General features: G+C 34.4%; 1 protein-coding gene across 1 annotated transcript in view; it reads left to right on the top strand.

Moving 5' to 3' along the window:
• LOC114332987 (transmembrane protein 127-like) overlaps positions 1–5036 on the top strand; it is a 39173-nt gene extending 34137 nt beyond the window's left edge. Inside the window, exon 5 of the mRNA XM_028282793.2 lies at positions 2952–5036. Within this exon, the coding sequence (XP_028138594.1) occupies positions 2952–3127 (176 nt within the window). The 3' untranslated portion in view covers positions 3128–5036. The remainder of the gene's footprint in view (positions 1–2951) is intronic.
• The last annotated feature ends 18707 nt before the right edge of the window (positions 5037–23743 follow it).

Here is a 23743-nt window from a genome sequence, read left to right as displayed (position 1 = left end):
TGACTTAATATAATCAAAAGGTTATTAAGGGTTAAAATTTATATAAAAATGTGGAGTAAAAAAATATTTATGATATTGGCACCGAAAAAATCAATATATGGAGGGTCTAACTGCAAAAGTTGCGTTTTTCATTTTTTGAGATTATACAGGGTGTTTCATTAACAATTGTCCATATCGTAACTGGAGTAACTGGGTAGTTCCTTACTGAGTTACAGGGTGTTTTATCTAAAAATTTAAAAACTATTTTTGCTCAGTATTTTAAAACTATTCGACGTATCCTTTTCATACTTGGCAGAAGTGCGACTACTATACACCCTACTAAATTATGATAAACAAACGTCTCTAGCTACTACCAGAGGCGTACGACAGGGGATAGTGAATGGTTGACCCTTCTCAAATTCTACGCCACTGGAGGAATTACTATTTTAGTGCCATTTTTAGATTCTTCAATACTTTCTACGTAAATAATATACTCTTCATTGGTAACGAAAAAGTCATTAGTTTTCGAGATATTTGAAGTTAAATATGAAACGGCACAGTTATTTTGATTAATTTGTGATATGATTCATAATGTGATTAAAATTTAAAAATTATTTGTACCCAGTACTTTAAAACTATTTGGCGTATCCTTTTCATACTTGGCAGAAAGTGTAGGTACTGTACGTCCTACTAAATTAAGATAAATAAACGTTTCTAGCTACTACCAGAGGCGTACGACAGGGAATAGTGGCTGGTTGACCCTTCCCAAATTCTACGCCACTGACGAAATTGCTATTTTAGTGTAATTTTTTGATTTTCCCATATTTATTATGTAAATAATATACTCTTCATTCGTAACGATAAAATGATTAGTTTTCGAGATGTTTGAAATTAAAAATGAAGCGACACAATACATTAATCAACATAACCGTGTCGTTTCATGTTTAACTTCAAAGATCTCGAAAACCAATGACTTTATCGTTACGAATGAACAGTATATTATTTTCATAGAAAGTATTGGAGAATCCAAAAATTGAACTAAAATAGCAATTCCGCCAGTGGCGTGGAATTTGGAAAGGGTCAACCATTCACTTTCCCCCGTCGTACGCCTCTGGTAAAAGCCAGAAACGTTTGTTTAACATAGTTTAATAGTTTGTACAGTACCTATACTTCTTGTCAAGTATGAAAGGGATACGTCGAATAGTTTTAAAATGCTGATCAAAAATAGTTTTTTAATTTTTAGATGAAACACCCTGTAACTCAGTAAGGAACCACATTTTTAAGTGTTTTAGGTGAAATCTTCGTATTTTGTGCTAAGGTTTCTTCAGTTACTATATGGACAATTATTAATGAAACATCCTGTATAGAATGGCCCTGAACACAAATTTACGTTAAAGGAAAAGCTTTAGAGAGAGTACCCAGATAAAATTATTTGGCATGTGAACTAAATAAACAATGGGACCGCAGCCTTGAAATAAAACAACGCAGTGAGATGAAATGAAATCAGTATTATGCAATGGAAAACTGGGAATAGTAATTAGAACTAGAGTATTGAGATGTTACGTATTCTCTGTCCTTTTATATGGAGTTGAAGCCTGGACAATTACGGACGCAACTGAAAAAAGACTTGCAAGCTTTGAGATGTAGTGTTATCGAAGAATGTGGAAAATATCATGAACACAAAACGTAACAAACACGGGAACATTAGGAAAGATGTCAAAAGAAAAAGAAATCCTCAACATTACAAAGAAAAGAAAAATGAGCTACTTTATCGCCAGTGTCCTTAAAGGATGAGGCACTTGAAGAAGAAGGAGCCATTCCGGCCGTCCAATGGTGCATCTCTCTCGCACTCACCATTGACGGCCGCCTCAACGCGCGCTTAGCGCTCATTGTTAGTAATTAAAAATATTAGCTTTATAACAAAATAATGGCAAAAATTTCTTCAGGTTCTTGTAAGGGGGCTTTAAACTTTTATACTAATAATTTTTAACCGAGTTATTAAGCCCTGTAAATGGTCATTTTCGAGTTTTTCAAATTTTTAATCGCGTATAACTTGACAACACTCAATTTTAGAGAAAAATCACAAGAGACCTTTTGTACTCAGAATTACCCAGACTCTAAAAGAAACGTTCGAAGTGAAAAAATTAATTTTTTGAATTTGTTTAAAAAACATTGTTTAAACAATTTTCCGACCGCGGTACCGCGTGGCACCCTGTGGATTTGTTATAAGGACCTCTTTTTGAGTAAGTTTGTGCAAAAAAACGAATCAGAATAATTTACCTGACGGGGGCGAGCATACAGCCTGGACTACACTTACTGGAGTGAACTGAAACTATTTGGGAGGAACTAGATAGAACCAATGAGGTCAAGTATCTAGGGGTAACTCTGGATTCCAAACTCAATTGAAGCACTTATGTTAACAATATAACCAACAAGGCTACGCGACTCTTCTGGAGTTGCCGATACCCTAATTTGATACTCAGATTTGAGTACTAGAAAGTTCCTCTTCTGTCCTTTTCCGAGACGAATGAAAACGGAATGTGATTGCAAGGAATCCTTTTTGTTTTCTATATTTGTCGTCTGCGGTCTTATAAATTGTAAAAGTCGCAGATTAAGGATGTACCAGAAAGAACTTTCAACACGAAAAGTCTCAGATTTAAATAACTTTTTACTATTTTAATGGTGAATTCTGCATCTGAGACTCTTCAATTTGTTAAGAGATGTCGCTGGATCCCGTCCCAATGGGAATTTGAATGATCTTTCAAATTCCCCTTAAATTGATGGTTGAGCTGTTTTTCGATTCAGAGGAGTGCACGCTAGCGCTGTTGAAAAAGCCTGAAATGGTGGAAAAAGCTGTCAAGCGATTGTGCATCCCTCTGAATCAAAAACAAGCAAAACCATCTTTTACTTTTACCCTAATTTGTGTTTGCTGAAACTAAATAGAGGAAAATATAATTTATATAATGTTTTAGGTGCTGTTACATGCTGCGGAATAGTCTACACCGTAGTTCTTCCATTCCATACTTCCCGGTACCTGAGAGACGACGACAGATGTCTTCTGGACGCCTTCGACGACGGTCTGGACACATTTCATCATCCAGTGCCCCCGCCGCCTTATTGCATACCACCCCCTCCTTACACTCCTTGATTGATCATCCATAAATACCATTGCAGAGGTTAAGTTTCGTGTAGAAGGTGTCAGTATTTTTATTGGCAGATTTCTCTTTAGACGTCAGCAATGAACAATAAAACATTAAAAAGGTATTTCATAAGTTCAGTGAAATATAATATCACACTGAACTTTTTTGTTTCGAAGGTACTATAATTAGGAATATTTTTGTATAATCAACATTCTATTTACTAATAGACGGAGAGACAGCGCCGAAAAATCTCTCTGAATTTACTAAAGCTAATTTTTTCACAGTTGATTACCGTGATTGTGTAGAGAAACATACTGCGGTCGGTCAAGCGAACAGGTGGTACTGACAGCTTGTCAAAGTTGCTTACCTGCGGAGGTAATTAAATCCATTAACTAAGGCTGAAAATCAGTACACATATTCTAAATTGAATATAAATCAAAGTTATTATAGTCGGTCAGCTGTATGACGGGACAGAGCCGGTCGGTCGGCCCCAATGAATGTACTCTAAACTGCTTTATTTACAGAATTAGAAAAAATGTAAAATACAAAAGATGTTCGATTTTTTAGTTATGATTTTTTTACATATAGGTGACTAGTGACGTCATCCATCTGGGCGTGATGACGTAATCGATTATTTTTTAAATGAGAATAGGGATCGTGTGCTAGCTCATTTGAAAGGTTATTCAATTATCTATGCAGTAATATAAACATTAAGATCATTATTTATACAGGGTGTCCAAAAAAAAATTTGAATTATTAATTAAACAATTAATTTAATTAAAAAAAAATTGGACACCCTGTATAAACAATCATGTTAAAGTTCATATTACTGAATAGGGAATAGAATAACCTTTCAAATGAGCTAGCACACGACCCCTATTCTCATTTAAAAAATAGTCGACTACGTCATCACGCCCAGATAGATGACGTCACTAGTACGATATATATGTAAAAAAATCATAATTTAAAAATTGAATAAGTTTTGTATTTTACATTTTTTTCTAATTCTGTAAATAAAGCAGTTTAGAGGGGGTCAAAATATAGTGAATAACCCTGTACATCCATTGGGGCCGACTGACCGGCTCTGTCCCGTCATACAGCTGACCGACTATAATATCCTTTATTTATATTCAATTTAGAATGTGTGTACTGATTTTCAGCCTTAGTAAAATGATTTAATTACCTCCGCAGGTAAGCAACTTTGACAAGCTGTCAGTACCACCTGTTCTACGTTTCGCTTGACCTACCGCAGTATGTTTCTCTACACAATCACAGTAATCAACTGTGAAATAACTAGCTTTAGTAAATTCAGAGAAATTTTTCAGCGCTGCCTCTTGGACTAAAAGAGAGGACTTCAAGTAATATTTTTTTCATCTGGAAGTTGTCCGTAATTTAATGCTAATATAAACAAAAATAATACATTAAGAAACTCAAGATATAAAAACATCTGCCAAATATCCATTCTTTTCGCTGTTCCTCATGATGAGACCGAGATCGAGGAGTTCGATTTTGGCTGTTTTTATTGTGGTTGACAGCTCTTTTTCTTTTTGTAATCTTAATAAAACGTCCTGACGTTATCGGTGTAATATAAATTCAGGATTTGACGATAAAGCCACATTTCTAAAGCCTCAATTTTCATGGGGATTGATAAATCATGACATTTGAATATTTTAGCCATTTTTTGAAATGCAGATCTTGCTTTCTCTACCCTACAGTTACTTTCTAGGGAATGGTCCCAATTTTCATTGACGTTCTCACCAAGGTGCCAAGGTATGTGTATGCTTTTCCTCTTTGTATTATTAGTTGATCATTCACACTGATTCGTCCAAATTGCTGTTCCTGGTTAGAGTCATCATACATTTTGTTTTCTTATGTGATGTAAGTTATATAAGTTACAAATAAATGATTATCAAACTAGTAATTTGTCTTTGTATAAAGGTGCTGGAAGAGGTTAACTATAGTTTTTTGTACTACAAAAGCAAGATTACGTAGGTCAAAATTTCTGTCGTAAGAGCACTGTCAAATCATTAGAATGTGACTTTTCATCATGGCCACGTTTATGTTACTACTTGTCAGATATATTTTTCTTTTTTTTTTTTGTTTACTATAAAAATAATGTCTATAATTATTTATTCTAATTAATGATGTCAATTGGTTTTCATTACTTGCCGAAATATATTAATTAACAATATTATCATAATGTAGGTATAATCATTAAAATAGATTACTTATTTAATATTTTTAAAACTAAGTACTGCAAAACGCTAAAATTCATAAGAAAACTTTCTTAATCTAATAATAATTTTATTTATAATAAACCTAATCTAAGAAATCTAAATTCTTTAACTTAGGTAGTTCTCTAAAGTTAATGGTAAAAGATAATCCCATTATTTCGTTCTTGTTCAAAATCATCTTTAAAGAAGTTTTTGATTTGGCAAATGCTTCTCAATACGAACACAAACACAATAGTATAGGAACACAATAATTACAATAGTTTTTAAATTAAGCTATATTTAATATGTAGGTACCTATTTATAAAAACAGTACAGTGTTTTAAAGCTATATTTTGAATCAAATTGTGTACGAAATAAAGTAAAAATGTAGCAACACAGAACTGTCATATCAGTATCTTACGATTGTCTAATACATTTAAATAAAATTATTATTTTCTGGAGTATTTAACTTAAAGGATTGTGTCATAAAATTTATTATTATTAATAATAAAAAATGTTTTTGGTTATTTAGTTAATATAATTCTACAATTCTCAATGTAATCGCGATTACGTTTTTCTTATTATAATACCATGTTGACACTTTTGCAAGGTCGGTCAGTTCCGACTGGGTGTCGTATAGCTGTGCTAGAAAAATGTTAATTTTAAAGTTGATGTTTATTTACGTTAATTAACATTACAAATATTTCGGCGTATTATTATTATATTTCGGCAAGAAATGACAACCGCTTGACATCATTAATTATTAGAATAAAGAATCAGAGATATTATTTGTACGGTAAACAAACACAAAGAAAATATCTGACAAGTAATGACATTAACGTGGCCATGATGAAAAGTCACATTCTAATGATTTGGCAGCGCTCTGATGTCAGAAATTTTGACCTACGTAATCTTTCTTTTGTAGTAAAAAGGCTATATATTAGACTCGATGCACATTTGCGTATTTTCAAGCCGCGGGCGATCGCTGGCGGTTCAGCGGTACATGAGTTGAATTTATTCACTGCACACTCGAGCTGACCCGCGGCGCGCACGCGAGTGTGCAGTGAATAAATTCAACTCATGTACTGCTGAACCGCCAGCGATCGCCCGCAGCGTACACGCGGCTTGAAAACACGCAAATGTGCATTGAGCCTTAGATTACTATTAAAGACAACAAAATGGAGTGGATACTACTGGAAACATGAAAGAATGCGCAGGTTACCACATTACATCTTTCGTTTTTTTTAATCCACTATTTAATAATTGTTACTCACGCTGTATAAAGAGAATCTGCCAATTATATATGCTGACCTTAAAAAATTAAACGAAAGTACCAAAGCTTAGTAATTAGTTTCTTAAGCAGAGTAGATGGCTTTCTGATAAAATTCTCTCTATGTTTAAGATTGTTTCAAAAATCTTTCTCGAATATGACAAAACGAATAAAGTTTATTTTAGTATGCAGGATATCACAAGAAAAGATTCAAGACTAAAAATATTTCTTTAATTTTTTTTCTTAATACATTACTGACTGATTAATATAAATTTGACTGTCAAAGTAATTACAGTAAATACAGTATGTAGTATTTTATAACTTGTCTAAATTTTGTAGTCAATTTTTTTCACTTACCTTATTAGTTTTTAAGAAAGCAACCAGCAATGGTGATAAATGATTTACTCCACAATATTTGACTGCTAACTATTTCACATCTTCGAAGAAGTATGGATACCTAATTTAAAGATTGGTCCTTCGAGCCGGATATAAAACTAAAACACTAATAAACAGTTTAGTCTCTTTAGTTTTATAAAGTTGGTAATTTAGATCAGGTTTCATTTTCGAATATCGAACATCGTCTCTAGCTGGAAGTTAGTTATTTCATACGTTACACTAAATATACAACCAGATTATTTTACGATGTAGTACACATTTAAGACAACTTTGGGAAGAAAGTAATAGCTGCTGGTTATTGTAAAAACACGAAATCGTTTACTATAACTGGTGATAAACCGTAAAGTATTAGTTTACAGATTTAATTAATAGTATTATGTGACATTAAATATACAAAAATTCCTTTTTGTGATATCCTGCATATTATTCTCAATATGTATTTATTCTTACTTAAAATTGTAGCGTTCGCTTGACTTAAATAATTGTTGTTGTTACATCAGTTGATGACTAGAATGGCTGTTTCGAATATGTTCCCTAGATTATTACTACGTCCAGTTGGTATGTATAACAATTTGCGTATAGGTGTTGTGTAATTTTGAATGTAGCTACATCACATCTTGTTCTCCGTTCTACAAATACATCTGAAGCAATTTAATAGGAAAACCTCAATATATATTGAAAAATATTAAAGAAATTTCAATTTTTGTAGAAAATTAAAGATTTCTACTTGAAATTTCGTCGTTTGGACCGTTTAGTGACTAAAAACAGTTACCTGCTGCTAAATTCGTAAAATGAAAATGCAATTGTCATTTGTCATTGATGCCATGTGTTAACTGTCATTGAGGTAATGTAGGCAATTTTGCTTTTTTTTTTGGGTTTTTGTTGCATTTTAATTTTGTTTTCACTTTCTATATTTTATAAAACTTAGTTCTTATAGAACTGAATCGTGGTCGTTAGATACAAATGCGGGAAAATATTCGAAACAGTGTCTTAAAAATATATAAGTGGTTACTTTCCTTTTGCGTTCTAGTAAGTTGTCTGTTATGTAGAAAAAGTAGGTGATCTATTTATTTAGACGAATTCTTTACCTACCTCAGTTTTCCAATTATGAAATGAGTACAGAGACGTATGTGCCATCTGCTTAAAGTGGCATAAATTTAAAACAATCTTGTTTTCCAATACTACTTAAATATATTTTCTTACGCAACAGAGAATTCTCAAAATTAAGCTCAACGATCACAATTCCAATGAATAAATAAGACGATCAAAAGTAACAGCTGTAATCCAAAAGATTGCCATGTTAAAATTAACCTGGGCAGGACACATAGGAAGAATGGTAGAGAACCGTTGGACGAAACGAATTGTTGAATACAGACCAAGAGCAAATAGGAGAAGTAGAGACCTCAAACCAGATGGACTGGTGACATCAAACGAATGGCTGGTCACTAATGGATACAATAATGCTTCGTTTGTCCGGTAGTGATGTTGATTATATGTAGTTACTTTCGAGTATTCGTTACAAATCGTTACTTTTGTATAAAGTAATCATTTAAAGTATTCGTTACTTTGATTACTTTGATTACTTTTGTATTTGAGGACCGGTAATCATAACGACCTTCACCGATCTATTTAATGGATAGAAATTAAATGATATGTAATTGTTCTGCCATTGCTGCTCCACAATGTCAGTAATCTCGAGTAATCTGTTTGCATCAATTAAGTGCCAAAAGCAAACCCTCGAAACACTAGATGACGTACCTTAGCAGTAACCCTGGGCACCCAGGTGCTTCGGAGGTCGGTTCTGATTGCAAATTCGTGTTCATTGACCCTAAATACCCCGAAATAAGAAAATCTGGCCCTTAATATACTGATTTTAACATGTTTATGCATTTTTCGATGCGTTTTATACACTTCAAAAATGTAGTAATGCATTTCCACTTTTTTTATTGTATACTTTTTTCCAGACGTCATCCTAATCCTAAATACAATGTAAAAAGTTGCAAGTCTCTATGTACCTACTATTTTTAGAAATAGATTTATTCCTGTGTTTTGGCGGCAGACGAACGAAAAACAAAAACAATATCCTGCCAACATCACAGATCACAAACACAAATCTTATCTATACGTAAACATACGATGGGAACAAATAAAGGTTCTTCTCAGAACCAACTGACTAGAGATCTCGGACCGTGTATCCCAGTCTGTCACCTTAACATCGAGGGCATAAGCCAGGCAAAATGCCAAGTGTTGCAAAAAATCCTACACGATAACGACATTGACCTGGTTGCCATACAAGAGACCCATACTGAAGACAAAGTCCAGCTTGATTTAAGGGGAAAGATACCTGGCTACGATTTACTGGGAGCCACCTATGATAAACATTACGGCGTCGCAACCTACATTCGCTGCAATATAGAAAATGGTTTCCTACTTTCTGCTTCCAATGAAAATAATATACATGAAGTAGTCACCAAGATCGGAGATATTACCGTAGTTAACATATACAAACCTCCAGCCACTACATGGAACCCAGAAGTGCTAAAGACTCATCCACATCCTACTATATACATCGGCGACTTCAACAGCCACCACGAAATGTGGAAGTACACCACGAATGATGAAAATGGGGAGGCACTAGTAGAATGGTCCGAAGAGCAAAACACATATCTAGTTTTTGATGCCAAAGACAGAGGAACATTTAAATCAGCTGCATGGAGAAAAGAATATAACCCAGACCTATGTTTTGTCTCAAAAGATACCGATGACAGACCACTAACAACTACGAGAAGTGTCCTTGAAGACTTCCCACATACTCAACATCGTCCGGTGCTTATCACCATCGGAATATCAATTCCAATAATTAGATCATATCCTCGACCCAGGTGGAATCTTAGAAAAGCAAACTGGAAGAAGTTCTCTGAACAACTAGACCGGACCTTGAGCTGGGTCCCTCCAACCAGCAAACATTATGAGAGGTTTGTGGGCGCAGTAATAAGCACTGCCAAGAAAACCATCCCTAGGGGGTATCGCAAAGAATATATGCCTGGATGGACTGAAACATTTGAAGACTTATACACGAAATTTCTCGAAAGTGGTGACCGAGAAATAGCCGATGAGCTTTTACAGAACATCGATACAGCTAGACGCCAAAAATGGATAAAGACTGTCGAAAACCTTGACTTCAAACAATCAAGCCGGCAGGCATGGTCCTTGTTGCGGAAAATTGGAGGAACTAACCAGCTGGAATCCAGAGAGTCTAAAATGTCTCCTAACAAGGTTGCCTCCCATATAGTATCTCTATCCAGAGCTCCACGAGATCGAACACATACTACCAACGTGAAAAGAGACTTAAGGGCATTAAAACAAATGAACAGAACGAACTCCGAATATTCAGCAAGAATACTTATTTCTGAAATCACACATGCGCTGAAAGAAATGAAATCAGGTAAAGCACCTGGCTTTGATGGTATCCATCCAGAGTTCTTGATACACAGTGGTGCATACACGAAACAGTGGCTTGCAATGTTCTTTAATGATATACGTCAGTCAGGTAACATTCCTTTCTCACTTAAGCGAACAAAGATAATTGCAATTCCGAAACCGGGCAAATCAAACGATAAGCCAGAAAACTACCGCCCCATAGCTCCACTCAGCATGGTATATAAACTATTAGAAAAGCTTCTCCTCAACATAATTAGTCACAGGATACTAGAAAATGTCCCCATTGAACAAGCTGGCTTCCGCCCTCATCGAAGCTGTACGGACCAAGTGCTGTCATTAACAACTTTTATAGAAGCTAGTTTTCAAAAGAAACAAAAGACAGCAACAGTATTTATAGATCTAACAGCAGCATATGATACTGTTTGGAGACAGGGATTAATATATAAACTGGCCCGCATTATCCCCTGCAGAAAGATAATTGCTGACCAACAGAGCCTTCCAGGTTATAATGGGAAAGGAGACGAGTAGACAGATGAAACTTAACAATGGTCTTCCACAGGGTTCTGTCCTTGCCCTTTTACTTTTCAGCCTCTATATTGCTGACATGCCTGAAACCGAATCTCGGAAGTTTGGATATGCTGACGACTGGACCCTTGCAACAAGCCACCAATCTTTAGAAACTACAGAAATCACTCTCACGAATGACTTATCCATCCTCAGCGAATACCTTAAGAAATGGAGACTACAGCCAAGTACTACAAAAACTGAAGTATCAGCTTTTCATCTAAACAACAAGTTGGCAAACAGAGAATTGCGAGTGTATTTTAATAACAAGCTGTTAAAACACAATAAATACCCGAAATACCTTGGGGTTACTCTAGACAGAACGCTCACATTCAGAGAACACCTGACGAAAACAGCAGCAAAATTGAAAACACACAACAATATAATACAGAAACTCTGCGGCACTACATGGGGGTCCACAGCATCAACATTAAGATCCTCTGCTCTTGGCCTGATATATCCGGTGGCAGAATACTGTGCTGCAGTGTAGCTAAATAGCAGGCATACCCACCTGGTCGACACCCAACTAAACCGTACTATGCGTATGATAACAGGCACAATTAAGCCCACCCCTACAATGTGGCTACCTACCCTTAGTAATATAGCACCACCCAACCTACGCCGCGAACATGCATTGGTTAAAGAATATAACAAAATAATGGACAGTCGCCAGCTTCTAGTCCACAACGACATCCCCGATATTCTTGGAAACCGTCTCCGATCCAGGTTACCCCCTCTACAGTCTGCTCAAGCGCTGCAGCAATCCAACTTTGACTTAAATACCCGATGGAGAGAAGATTGGGAAAGTAGGACAGATCCGCATTACCATAGTCTACCGGACATCATAGGGAAACCTGGCGAATTTGAACGTCCCCGTAAGATTTGGGTAGCCCTTAATCGAATTCGAACAAACTGTGGAAGATGCGCCGACTCCCTCCACAGATGGGGTAAACTCCCCTCGCCTTCTTGTGACTGCGGCGCTGCAAGACTGACGATCAGTCACATTGTTCAGGACTGCCCACGCAGAGCATACACAGGCGACCCTATAGACTTTGTAATGGCAACCGAAGGGTCAATCGAATATATAAAAAAATTGGACATCTGTTTGTGATGCATTGTATAATGCATAAATCTAAATATATTCTGTGATATACTTAAGCCATACGCTAAATAAAAATAAATCCTGTGTTTTTAGTGTTAAATGCCCAGGGCCCTGATTCTAAATCAAATTTCGACCAAAAACAAGTCGCTTTCAATATGGCGACTGTCGAAATTATTTGACACGGAGATGAATGAATGGCCAAAAGCGAGGTTAGGTTTAGTTTAGATGTGTTTTGTTTATTTCTTGCAAGGAAAACTAAATCAAAAGGTATTATAATATAGCTGGGTTTAATTGAAATTTGCTTGTTTTGAGGAATTAGATAGAATAGTAAATTAGAAATATAATAATTGAGAATGTCCACAACATGAATCATGAACTCAATGAAAGATGTGAGGTAATAATCTGGGAAAATTAGTAAAAAACAAGGAAAATTAATTACCAGCTATTTTATTGCTGGACATGCTGAAATCAAATCTTAAGATTTCCTATATTAGTAATATAGCTGTGCAAAGTCCACAGAAAGTGTGCTATTTTGTTTATAAACAAATTAGCACTCCGAAATCTTTTTTTTTATTATTGCTCTATAACTCCGAAAATTTTAACTTTAAACCAAAACACTCACATAAAAATTGACAGTAATTTAATTCTGCACATTGATAATTTATTCCAATTTCCTTCGACGGAAATTTTCTTCGGAAAATTCGGGTTTTCCAAACAAAATCTTTAATTTTCAACTAAAATTTGAGGGAAGTAATTATTTATCAATAATTAAATAATTTGGTGACAGTGACATAAATCTTTTTTGTTATGAGTGTCTTGAAGATATGAAAATTTGTATGTACAAAGAGGACCGGAATTAAAAGGTATCTAATGGTTCAAAGATTAAAATCCTGTTGTTTATAACTCTGTCGCAAATGCCGGTCAAATTTGACCGGTTATACCTGGAATCACTCCTCGCAATTCAATTTGTTTTTCTTCGAAAAGGACACAGAAGCCGTGCTCTTTTCAACAGCGTTAACTTAATTTAATTTAATCTAATATTTTCTGAGGGGTTCTATTTGTTTATAAGCCAAAAAATTGTTTCTTTATAACATTCCTGAGACCGCTCAAATGGTCCAATTTCAATCCTGTAATTTCAATCCTGTAAGGTACGTTGAATAGGTATAGTGCTTTTTTATATGAAAATCATAGTTATTCTGGTGTATCATAATCTTTCTGGTTATTATTTCGACCGAAATTTTTTAATTAACATTTTAATTATTGCTAAACTATTGGTTAGATTGTCGCCGGTCTCCTGATATACAGAGAGGGGCTAAATTATGGAATAAATTCATTTTCTCTAAAATGGACGATTTTAGAGAAAAATCCCGAAACAGGTCGATTTTTATTTTTAAATTAAATTTCTTGGCATATATTTCAAACTAGTGACGTCATCCATCCGAGCGTGATGACGTAATTATTTTTTTAAATAGGAATATGGGTTCGTGTTGTAGCTCATTTACAAAGGCGTTCAATGCTCTATTCAGTATTATAAACATTAATATCATTATTTATACAGGGAGGCCAAAAAAAAATTTGAATTAAATTAATTGACGCAAGAAGAAGAATGCATGTAATTTATTTAACTCAAAATACATTCTATTGCTGTCAGAAAATAGAAAAAAATGTTTATTTTGCAAATAAACATTGCTTTTAGCTTAAATTAAAAGTTCAAACTGCCAATAGGTAGGAGGGAGGCTGTTTGTGATTTAATTTAAGCGAAAAGAAATGTTTATTTGTGAAATAAACCTTTTTTTCTATTTTCTGACAGCAGTACAATGTATTTTGAGTTAAATAAATTACATACATTCTTCTTGTTGCGCCAATTAATTTAATTCAAAATTTTTTTTGGCAACCCTGTATAAATACCTAATGATATTAATGTTTATATTACTGAATAGAGAATTAAACGCCCTTTCAAATGACCTACCACACGACCCCTATTCCCATTAACAAAATTATCGATTACGTCATCACGCTCAGATGGATGACGTCACTAGTATGAAATATATGCCAAAAAATTGTAATTTAAAAATAAAAATCGACCTCTTTCGGGATTTTGCTCCAAAATCGTCCGTTTTAAAGAAATGAATTTATTCCATAATTTAGCCCCTCTGTATAATCTACTATAATAAATCTTTCATGTCTTCAATTATTTAATTATTGATAAATAATTAGGTACTTCCCTAAAATTTTAATTGAAAATGGCAGATTTTTTGGGAAAACTCGGATTTTCTGAGTAAAATTTTTGTTGAAGGAAATCGGAAAAAAAATAACTTTGTGCAGAACTAAATTACGGTGAATTTTTATTTGAGTGTTTTTGGCTCAAAGGAAAAATTATAGGAGTTACAGACCACTAATTGAAAAAAAAAAGAAGATTTAGGAGTGCTAATTTGTTTATAAATAAAATAACACACTTTCTGCGGACTTGTCATACCCCATATTACTAATATATGCAATCTTAAGATTCGATTTTAGCAATAAAATAGCTGGTAAATAATTTTTCCCAAAAATGGTATTTTTTCGATAATTTTCCCAGACTATCAACAAAATCCAAGAAACCGAAGCGCCAACCCAAATTCTGAGCAGTCTCAACATGATAAGGTTAATATCCCCAAGAATCGCTATACTCTCCGGCTGTCATGGCGGTGTCGAAATAAAATTGCGACTGTCGAAATGAATTAGAATCAGGCCCCTGGTCTAATAAAAACAATGCCATACCTACATGTAAAATTAAAGTTGATGATCATAGTCTAGAAATATTATCATTTCTACATATTTTCCGGTCAATCTAAGCTATTTTTTTCTAGGTCTGATGAGAATAGTGTGTATTTATTATTAAAATCTAATGTGTTGCATTTTTTGTTTTCAAAAGAACTAACATCTGTGAAATTCTGTGAATTATCTACCTCGACAAATCGTATAGACATCTGTTTCTGGGTGCATGCTTTGTTAAATGATATACCTCCCTCTGTTTCAGCTACTTCTCAGCCCCTGTAATCCTGTAAAACTCTTCATAGCCTTCGCCCTTCATCGATAAAATTTTTGTTAACTGTACTGATACCGAACACTCGTGGAATACCGGTCCGACTCCGATATCAACCGAGTAGATACAGTACTCAAAATCAAAATAGGTACCCGCTCTGATACGAAGAATCGAAGTAATCAGAGTAATTTTCAACATCAACTTTTTCCACATCACTTTTGTCCGGCATCTTTTTATATACTCTCAATGTCACTTTTATCTCTAGACTTAATAAAAAGAGACTTAAATTACATCAACGTGATGTCAGTACATCAGGACCCACGGATAGCTTCTCAACTTTTGCAAACCAGCCTCAACAACATCCAAACTTGGCTCAAACGGTGGCGTTTTCAAACAAATGAAACAAAGTCGGTTCATATTACCTTCACAAACCGTAAAGGTCACTGCCCGCCTGTATATATCAACAACAACCAACTAAAACAGCAAGCAGCAGTCAAATACCTTGGAATGCACATGGACCAAAGATTAAACTGGAGAACACACATTTTTATGAAGCGTAAACAACTTGGTCTCAAATTACACAATTTTTACTGGCTGATTGGTCACAAATCATCACTTTCGATGAAAAATAAAGTACTTGTCTACAAAGCAATTTTGAAGCCAATATGGAGTTACGGGATCCAACTTTGGGGTAGTGCATCAAACTCCAATATCGAAATCTTGGAGAGGTTCAAGTCGAAGGTTCTTCGAATAATCACAAATGCCCCATGGTATGTTGCAAATAATATTACTAAACGCGATCTAGAAATTGCAACAGTAAAAGAAGAACTTACTAACTTCGCACAGAAATACGAAGACAGACTGACACAACATCCAAATGTACTAGCCAGAAACCTGATGAGACAACCAGTCAGACGAAGACTTAGACGAAATACACCTAGTGATTTACCATCGCGATTTTAGTTATATGTGCCGTAATTCCCAGAGACAAACAATTTTATATCTATGTAAGATATTTGTAAAGAAAATGATTAATGAATCATTTTCTCCAAGTCACCTACACTAGTGGTCACAACATTTACTCATTGTAACTTGTTTTACAGATTGTAAATAAATTGAGAGGTTAAATAAAAAAAAAACTTACATCAACAATACTGGGCTCAAAAGGAAAGTGAACCGACTAAATCCGCTAGAAATCCAAATTTTAGATCTCAGTTTAAGGAAAAGTAACAAACTATATTTTGAATGCATATCATTAGTATATTTTTTTACAAATTTGACTTTTATTAAACAGATGAAACATTTTGTACTTAATAAATTAAATTGGTCTGTTTAAAAATATGGTAAAGTCAAAAAAGTGATTAATTGTATCAACATTGAAAAATTATTAGAATATTTAATAATTTTACTAAAATATGTTGCATTAACCCCATCTTGTTTAGGCGACTAAAAGAAAAGATAGTGGAAAGTGATTATTGAAGATTAGTTTGGAGATAAACAAAAAAAGAACATAAAAAAGAGAAAATTACTATCAAAAATGAATAATCATTTTCAATTTCGTTGCAACACGAAACTACAGCCGCATCATTATTCCAGTTCAATCAGAGAGTGCAGCAAGCACCTCTTCCGGTTTCGAAACTTATTAGTCTCTCATCAGGAGGCACATATGCTGCTCTCTCTGACAAAAATTATGACAAACCCTGGCGTGCAGTCACAGATTGCAACGAACGAAATGGCAGGGATGCCCTAGCGGCAACTGCTATCAAAAAACTAAGTTTTCAATCTAATTGCACATAAAACAACATCCAAAAATGTTATTCTACATCCTATCAGACTGAAAACAATGGGAACCTTCTCTGGTAACACCTCCGAGGCTTCTACAATTTGCAACCCATAACGGATGCTGAGACTAAGGAAGATGAGGGAATTTTACAATTTATAAATATTTTTGATAGCAGTTGCCGCTAGGGCATCCCTGCCATTTCGTTCGTTGCAATCCGTGACTGCACGCCGGGGTTGGTCCTAGTTGGGTCAGAGAGAGCAGCATATGTGCCTCCTGATGAGAGACTAATAAGTTTCGAAACCGGTAGAGGTGCTTGCTGCACTCTCTGATTTAACTGGAATAATGATGCGACTGTAGTTTCGTGTTGCAACGAAATTGAAAATGGTTATTCATTTTTGATTTACATGTTTACTCCTATTGGAGTACGAAGGGAACCATTCTCGTTGGAACTTTACCGCGCTGAGCAGATGGGACGTGAATTATAAATTGTAAAATTCCCTCATCTTCCTTAGTCTCAGCATCCGTTATGGCTTGCAAATTGTAGAAGCCTCGGAGGTGTAACCACAGAAGGTTCCCATTGTTTTCAGTCTGGTAGGACGTAGAATAACATTTTTGGATGTTGTTTTATGTGCAATTAGATTGAAAACTTAGTCTTTTTAGAAAATTACTAGTTCAATGAGCCAAATTGTTAAAATGGAGACTAAAAGAAGAAAATGTCACCTAATCTTGAGGGAACTGTCACCTTAATGCTTTCAGTGAACTCTGATGTAAAAACCCTGGAGAATGATTCAACTTTATTCTTAAATGGACCAACATCTAGTGATTTTATATTTATTTTTATTCTTATAGTCTGATAGTCCTCTGCTGTAGTATTATATGTAGAAACATTCGATTAAGCTACTATTTGGTAAAAAATTTACATTTTAACATTCCATAACAATAAAAGAGTACACTTACATATTTATAATTTTTCTTCACTACTGTCTAGAACTTCAACGAGAAAAACTGTAGTAAACTTGGAATTGTAAGATTCGTCTTTTTTATCATTAATTTGATATACATATTCGTTGTCTTTACTCCCTACAAAAGAAAAAAAAATTATTTATTCCTTCCATTCTCCCATTTTACCATGTGTTCGTGTTTTTTTTTTAGTTTTTCTTTAGTTTATGCTCTTATCATTTCTGTTCACAAAAATGCCTGATAAGAGTTAACTGAAGCTGTCTCCTAAAAACATTTCGTTTTTTTTGGTATTTAAGCTTTTCTTATCTCTTTATTCGAATCCTAATTTTTATTTCTTTCTTTTGTTATTGCTTGTAACTTTTATCTAACGTTTATGTAACTAACGTTTTATCATCTGTTGAATAAATGTATCTCTATAATATCTGTCCTATACTACCTTCTGTTCATTTCCTGTGTAATTTAGATCTAAATTAAGTTTTGTGGAGTCTTCTTTAGCTTCATGTTTTTTCTACTTGAAAACTTGCCTGTTCTCATTTCTTTTTAGCCTTAGTTTAAGTAATTGATTTCGTTACAAATATTCAGTGTACACTATCAGTAGACATTGAAATATTTTACAAATGGTAGCTTGATCTTGGAAAATATCATAAATTTATATTTTGCTAAATCAGAGTCATATATATCTTATATATTATGAATTAATGTAACAAATTTATGTGATAGAAAGATATAATCTAGTCTTATACGATTTCATTTATTGTACCTCTTAGAACTGGTGGATATTGATTAATAAAACAAGTGGTAAAGGTATTGAAATTTAGCTATGACTTCCTTTAGTTGTACAGAATTGATTTTGGAGTTCAATAAAAATCCAAATTCATTTTTTCATCGGTGTTTATAAGTGTAACAACATTCCCCACAACTTTTGTCTACTCTAGAATCACGCGCAATATTTTATCATTATCATCAAAAGTATCTTGATGTTAAAAGATTTTCTTACATTCATTCATTCATGAAGCATTTAGAATCCCTAGGGATTGTAGCTAACGCCGTGACGTTCAAAATCCAATTCTTAGTTGAAATGGATTACTCCCTCTTTGTCATTTATAGCTTGCTGTGTGTCTTTGCTGCTTTCGTGACTATTTTTCATTTCTTCCTGTTCTTGCACTGAACTTTCCAGTCTTTGACATTCATTGCTCTTCTTCTATAGGGTGGCCGGAAAGTCATAACAATGTTTCAACACCGGGACAATGTTTATTTGCCTTCCGGCACATGCGTATCGTCAAGGGCACCTCTCTGGTCACACAGACAGACAACTGTTCCGATGGTAGGTTACGGAATCGATTAAAAATAAGTGTAAACAATGAACAGTAATATTTATTTTATTTTTGGTTAAAAGGCGTGCTTATTCATCTCGTGAGAGGGTTGTTTATTGTTTGAGGGCAGCGACGGTGCGTCTGAACTGCGTGCCTGCCGTGACGATACTGCAGAGACCACAACACTATTATTCATCATGTTTGCGGTTTTACAATATGGTTAGAAAAGGCAATAAATTACTACATCTGGCGTTTTAAAAGCTCGGAACCTTTCTGTAGTTTTAAGAAACGTCTTCGAATGCATTTCCAAAGTGCGTTATTTACATAAGGTCTGATAAGGTAATTAATTTATGGGGAATTCAGTTTGTTAAACTGAACACACCAAAAACATATGGTTAGGGATACATTTCGTTTCGTAAAACTTAACGGTCCTTTCTAGCATCTGGTTTATATATTAAATGTAAATTTTATATGACCCATATTATTTCGTTTTGAGAAAAGTTATCAAAAAATAAAATTAGCAAAACTAGTAATTAAAGGGTGTCGCCACACAACAATAGTTGCGATTGAAACATGATGGCGGCCACAAGCAAGTATAAAATTGAACTATGTCAATTACTTTTCAACGCTTTCCGAAAGCATATGACAAACAAAATGTTCTGTTCACCGATGAGTGTACGATTTCTTGAAATCGAAATGTTTATTTCTGAGCAAAAGACAACCGTCATTTCTTTGAGAAAGTGAAAAAATCCCGCCTTATGTTATGATATGGGCTGGAATTACTGCAGCTTATCTGATTGGGCCATATTTTTTTGAAGGCTCTATAACTTAACACTCTTATCTGCAGATAATCGATGAGTGGTTATTACCACAATTGACAGCTCAGGGCACTGCTAACACTGTTTATTTTCAACAAGATGACGACACACCCCATTTTGCTCTCGTTGTTCGCAAACGCCTCAATGAAATTTTCCCGAAACGATGGATTGGGCGAGGTTCTCCAATTCCTTGGCCTCCAAAATGTCCAGATTTGACAACGCCGAACAGTTCACTGTGGAATATCATTAAAGAGGAGGTTAGACAACGCAGATATATTTCGAATGACGACTTGCTAAACGGAGTTCGCCAAGCTTTTACGTCAGTAACCCCGGACATGCTGAGACGGATTAGCATACTAACATGGCGTCGTACCAAGTTGTGTTGTTGACAGTGTTATGTTGTGACAAAATTGTGTTATTATTTTTTCCCTCTGTAGTATAACAAAATCAGTTCATTATTGTAAAGGGACTTTCCGGCCACACATTATTCAGCCATTCTCTTTTAGGTCTTCTTCTACACCCGGGCCATAGTGGTGTCCAGTTTCTTACCCTTCTCAACATATCTGAGTGTGGGCGTCTATGTATATGTATCCATTCCAAACGAAAAGATTTTAAAAGATGAAGTTTTCGATCCTAATAGCATTATTAATAATATTTAGAAAATATTAAAATATTACTAAAAAGATTTTTAAATTGAAAACTTATTGGTCCATTTCCTTGGTAACACCTCCAAGGCTTCTAAAATTTGCAAGCCAAATGGATGCTGAAGCGAAGAAGACAAGAGGGAATTCAAAAAACTTACAATTCACGACCCCGTCCGTTCAGCTGGTAAATTCCAACAGAAAATGGACCTAGTTACTCGAAGCAGTAAAGACCAATATAAAAATAAAATAAAAATTTTATTTTTAATTCAGCTGCAATGCGAAGGCAAAACAATCTTACTTTTCAATTAGAGTACGGAGCGCAGTCCATTCCTCTGAATCGCGATTTTCGGCTCTTATTGGAGCCTCATCGGAGAGAACGTAGGCTTGTTCTCCATGGAGGCGTTCTACGTTCTCTCCGATGAGGCTCCAATAAGAGCCGAAAATCGCGATTCAGAGGACTGAACTGCGCTCCGTATTCTAATTGAAAAGTAAGATTATTTTGCCTTCGCATTGCAGCTGAATTAAAAATAAAATTATTATTTTATTTTTTGAAAAGGTTTTATGTATCTGACTATATTTTCTCCCTTTAATTCTTCTTCAATTTCGGCATTTGTTTTCATTTTTATTTATCCTTCTCTTGTTACATTGTGGCCTAGTATCGTTCTCATTATTTTTCTGTAAAATTTCAGAAAGCTATCCTCCTCTTTCTTGTTAATCGTCGTTTCCATCCCATATGTAACTACAGGTTTTTTTAAGGTTTTATATATATTATGTTCATCTTTGTTCTCTTACTTAGAGTCTTGCTTCTCAGCATATTTATATTCATTCCATGTTTTTTTTTGCTTTTCAGAATTATTTCCTCCGTTTTCTTTTCCGGTGTTCCCTATTGTTATTCCCAAGTAGCTAAAGGTGGATACAGTTTCAAAGTTATGGTTCTGTGTTATTAAATATTTCTGAGTTGAGTCATCCTTCCCTATCGTCATGTATTTTGTTTTGTGCTGGTTTATATCTCTAACCCTATGCTCTTCGCGTCTTTATCTAATTTTTCCACTGCTTTTATAAGTGTAATCTTCGTCTTCGCTATGATGACTAGATCATCTGCATATGCTATTACTTCCAGTATCAAGTTAAACAGTGATGGGGAGATAGTCACCTTGTTTCACGCCATCTTTGCTGTGGTGTTTTTAGGCTTACTGTTAGCATATGTCTTAATTTTTCTGGGATTCCAAGATTTTCCAGCTCTTGCATCATTTTCGTCCGATTAATTGTATCAAAAGCCATTTTAAGATCTATGAATATTACGTGCATTTCTCTGTTGTATTCTCTCGATTTTTCAATTATTTGATTTTTTATGAACCAGACAAACCTTTTTCGTACAAACCCGGACAAATTTTTCGTTGCCATTAGGAAATGAATAGCATATTTTAACTTGACCTCGACTATCTTGCTCATACACTTACAAACCAAGTCATCTTCATTAAACATCGTGCAAATACTCAAATCGCATTAGTCCTAAAACTTTTCAAAACAGTGCACAAAAATATTAAAAAGTCTTGAAAAAGAGAACGTCTTGTTTTTTGCGTTACGTCTGTACAGTTCAACTTGCATTTAATGCGATTTGCAAAGAATATACTAAAGTAGGTTATAATGGAATCATTAGGTTTGTATCTCAAACCTGTTCGTTGGGATATTGTTTTGGAGCTGATTGGGACATTTTCTTCCATTTTAATATATTGCAATCAACTGTTATCACATTCAAAACAAAAGTACACAGCTGACAGATGCAGATGTCTAGACATAGCGACATCTGAATCGTTGGACTTACGACCTTTCTAAAGAAAATGGTGTCGTAATACAGCCACCAACATCTATGCAAAGCTCCTAAAACTCTAGTTTTGCTGCTGGTACTGAGAACCTTTCTTAGGACGAAAAGCGGGGACCTTGAATATTTCTACGTCAATAGAGAGATACATATCGCAAAAGTTAACGTTAATAACGTGTCAAGACGTAAATAACGGATAACTGTCTATTTCAACACAGGCATCAAGAGAGTTATCGCAAATGTTTTGGGGCGGGGCTTAACGTTATTATGACAACCGACGTTTGGAATTAAATGTAACCTAGAAATTAATGTTGGGGAATACTGTAAATGTTTTTTATTGAAAAATGAATTTGGATATTGAGGCATTTTAATTTTAATAATTTAACCAACAATAAATATAAATAATCAGTATAAAAATAATATAAAATATCTGAATAACTAATATCCTAAGCACAAAAAGTAGTCTATTGTAGACAAAATAAGAACAAAAGCATTTCTCAACATAGGAAACAAGATGATTTACAATTTTTAGTTTATAAAATTTGTATTCAACAAATTATTATTTTTGTGTTTCATCCCAAATGTCAAATTAGCGTTAACTTATTTCGACCTAAGTAGCGGGACACGTTATCCGGTATTAGCGTAACATTCACTCTGCGCTTGCGTACATGTCAAAATAGCGTATTCCGCTATTAGCATGCGGTAAAAATGCCTTTGCGATATCTCTCTAATAACTCAATTTTGAAATGGCTCTTGGCCCTTTATAATTTCCACAATTCATCTTCACGGTTTGACTCTATTAAATTTTATCACTTGGAGCAAGTAGATATCTTCAGAGACTTTCTCTTTTTTTATTATATTGTAATTGTTCTGCATTGATGCTGATTCCCTTTTTAGTAGCTAATAAGGAGACAATCAGGATATCGTAGATATACTTCTCCAACAAATTAACGCACTACCACTTTGGGTAATTTTTGATGTCTCGAATTTCCTAAGCCTGTTCTCTAATTAAGTGATTTTTTAATATGGCATAGCCGTATTCTTTAACAATGTCGCTGTAGTTATATTTTTTCTAGATAGATAAATTGTCATTATATACCGGGTGTACCAACTACCAATAAAACTGTGATTTTTTTCTCAAAGTTCGCATCACACTGTGGAATATTCTAGCATTTATAAAATACTGAAATTAAAACTATAGCCCCATGTTTTCTTAATATTCTGTTTTTTAATTCATTCCATTATGTTGGATAATAAAAAAGTTAGATATTTT

This window comes from Diabrotica virgifera, chromosome 5, assembly GCF_917563875.1.
Source record: "Diabrotica virgifera virgifera chromosome 5, PGI_DIABVI_V3a".
NCBI classification, from domain to species: Eukaryota; Metazoa; Arthropoda; class Insecta; order Coleoptera; family Chrysomelidae; genus Diabrotica; species Diabrotica virgifera.
This window is presented reverse-complemented; position numbering and strand designations above follow the sequence as displayed.